A 2,461-nucleotide genomic window follows, 5' to 3' on the forward strand; every position below is an offset into this window, starting at 1 on the left:
CTTGAGAACAGCTGTGACCTTGGGCAGGCCGCCGTTCTTCTCTGGCCACAGATGTGGAATGAAGGGGCAGGGCTGGGTCGCCTGAGGTTCCTGCTCAGGTGGACTCGGATTCTGTGATTCGCAGACTCGGGATTCTGCAAGCCCAACCACCTGCTCCCTGTTCGCACAACACAGGGGTTTTCAGAAACACGCTGGCACCATCCATCCCCAGACCTCTGAGTCCTAACTTTATGCAGTGAATGTGGTGTATGTAGAGCCTGGCCCGAGCCTGACTCTCTGAATGGAGGGGGAGGCCCCCCTTCTTGGGGGTCCATGGGCTAGGTCTCCCGGGGTCCAGCTGGAAGACAGCAGGGACCTGAGACCTCAGAGGGAACAGCTGCCTTTGCCCCCTCAGGGCAGGGCCTGGTCCACACACCCTAACTGGCCTCTGAAGTTTGTCTCCCCTGTTCCCCCAGCATCCTTTGGGGTTTTCTGAGGGGCCCATGTAACTGGCCCTCCTCATCACCCACTCCACCCTCCCAACACATCAAGCTCCAGCCCCTCCCCTGCTTCCGTGGGTCCCCCCACCCTTCCCTACATTCTGCCTTGCCTTGGTCCCTGGGATAGCAGATGTTATGGCAAAACATGCATAGAAAATGCAGCGGTCCCCTGTGCCAGGCTGGGCCCCACTCTTACTTCCCTGTAACCCCCGTCTCCTCTGGACACAGCTGTGCCCCGTGGTGGACAGTGTGCTGAGCGTGGTGAATGAGCTCCTCGGGGCTGTGCTGAGTAAGTTGGGGCCCAACCCCCTCCTTGGCCTCTTCTCCTACCCCCTCCCATTACCCCAAAGGGTGGCGGTACCATGGCAAGAGGAAGGGATAGGATTCTGGGACCTTCCACTTCCTCCTCAGGCTGACAAGGCCGCCACTTTGAGGAGCCCTCATGGGGGTGTGGGCTGAGGCTGGTCCAGCAGGATGGGGGACTCGTAGCCCCCCCAGCTCTCCCTCTGCTGGGGGCTTCAGGAACCTGTGGTGTCCAGCATGGTCAGAAACATGAGGCAGATATTATTATTATCTGGACAGACAAGATGACAGGCCCAGAGAGCTCAAGTAAGAAACCCAAGGCCCACAGCCACAGCGGCCACCTGTCTCCTTGCGCCTATGGAGACATGGACCGATGCCTTTTATGCACAGATGGGCTTTGACAAGTGTAAACAGGTGTGGCCAGGATAAGGACAGAAAAGCTGGGGCAGATGTGTCTGTACGTGGCGGCATGTGAGAGAGGCAGGGCCGCAGTGTGGCCACTGACACCAGCTCTGGGGAGTGGGAGTCCTGGCGTGGCTTCTGTGGCCGTGGGCTGGTGACTTCTGTCCAAGCCTGAGATTTTATCTGTATATTAAGGATGACAGCGGTGCCCAGGCCAACACTTAGTAGAGTGTTAGGCGCTCAATAAATGGAAGTAGGGCCGGTTATTTTGGGGGGCTTGGCTCATGGGGTCTTCCTCCCTCCTCCTCTCCCCATGCAGGCCTGGTGCCCTTGAGGCCTCTTGGGTCTGTGGAATTCACTCTGGCCACACTGCCTCTCATCTCTAACCAGTACATAGAGCTGGACATCAACGTGAGTCGGAAGGCCTTGCCCACTGCTGGGGGTGGCCTTGCCCACTGCTGGGGGTGGGGTAGGAGATGCTGGGTCAAAGCCATGTGGGTGACCAGCCTCGAGACCCTCCCATGCCGTCTCCTCCCCCTGCAGTCCGTTGTGAAGAGCGTAGCTGGTGACGTCATCGACTTCCCCAAGCCCCGCAAACCCATCAAGGTGCCTCCCAAGGAGGACCACACGTCCCAGCTGACCGTGCCTCTGTACCTCTTCAGCACCATATTTGGGCTCCTGCAGACCAACGGTGCCCTTGACATAGACATCACCCCTGAGCTGGTGAGTGTGGCACCCTCCCCTGCTGTGCCCTGGAAATGCCAATGACCCAGTCACATCATCACTGATCAGCCTGAACGAGCCCCTTCCTGTGTAATTGGACAGTGAGACACATTTATAACACGCACATGTCTGTTCTTGTGGCAAACATCGCTAATTGACAATGGCCCTCCGATTGGCTAAATCTCAAGGGGACTTCTGAGTCTTTCCTTCCAGGGAGTTACTTTCAGTTATTCAAAACTGGCATGTGACATCCTGGCATCAGAGGATCCCTTTCAGAGTCAAGAGCCCGATTTTACACTAAAGTGTGACTGACTAACATTGCTAGTGCTTTCTCAAGAGCAGATTTTGAGTCGAAGAGAGGAAAAGTAGGGTTAGACTACTCCAAGGTCACGCGGACTCTTGTTTTGTAGCCTCTGAGACCTCTCTGCTTCCATCTGGCTCCTCGTAGATGTCTGGAAGGCTCACCCCTCAAAGCCGTATCCAGAGGCATTTTCTCGGCCTTAGCCCTCTCCAGAGGCAGTGAGCTCTAAGCCACCTGTCCCCAACCTCCCCCT

The 2,461-nt window shown here is 56.8% G+C and overlaps 1 protein-coding gene across 1 annotated transcript in view; it reads left to right on the forward strand.

Moving 5' to 3' along the window:
• Positions 1–2,461, forward strand: part of BPIFB3 (BPI fold containing family B member 3) — an 18,739-nt gene that overhangs the window by 8,364 nt on the left and 7,914 nt on the right. Inside the window, exons 7-9 of the mRNA XM_014456572.2 lie at positions 708–768; positions 1,504–1,595; positions 1,728–1,908. Coding sequence (XP_014312058.1) covers positions 708–768; positions 1,504–1,595; positions 1,728–1,908 — 334 coding nt within the window. The remainder of the gene's footprint in view (positions 1–707; positions 769–1,503; positions 1,596–1,727; positions 1,909–2,461) is intronic.

This window comes from Myotis lucifugus, unplaced genomic scaffold (assembly GCF_000147115.1).
Source record: "Myotis lucifugus unplaced genomic scaffold, Myoluc2.0 scaffold_60, whole genome shotgun sequence".
Lineage (NCBI taxonomy): Eukaryota > Metazoa > Chordata > Mammalia > Chiroptera > Vespertilionidae > Myotis > Myotis lucifugus.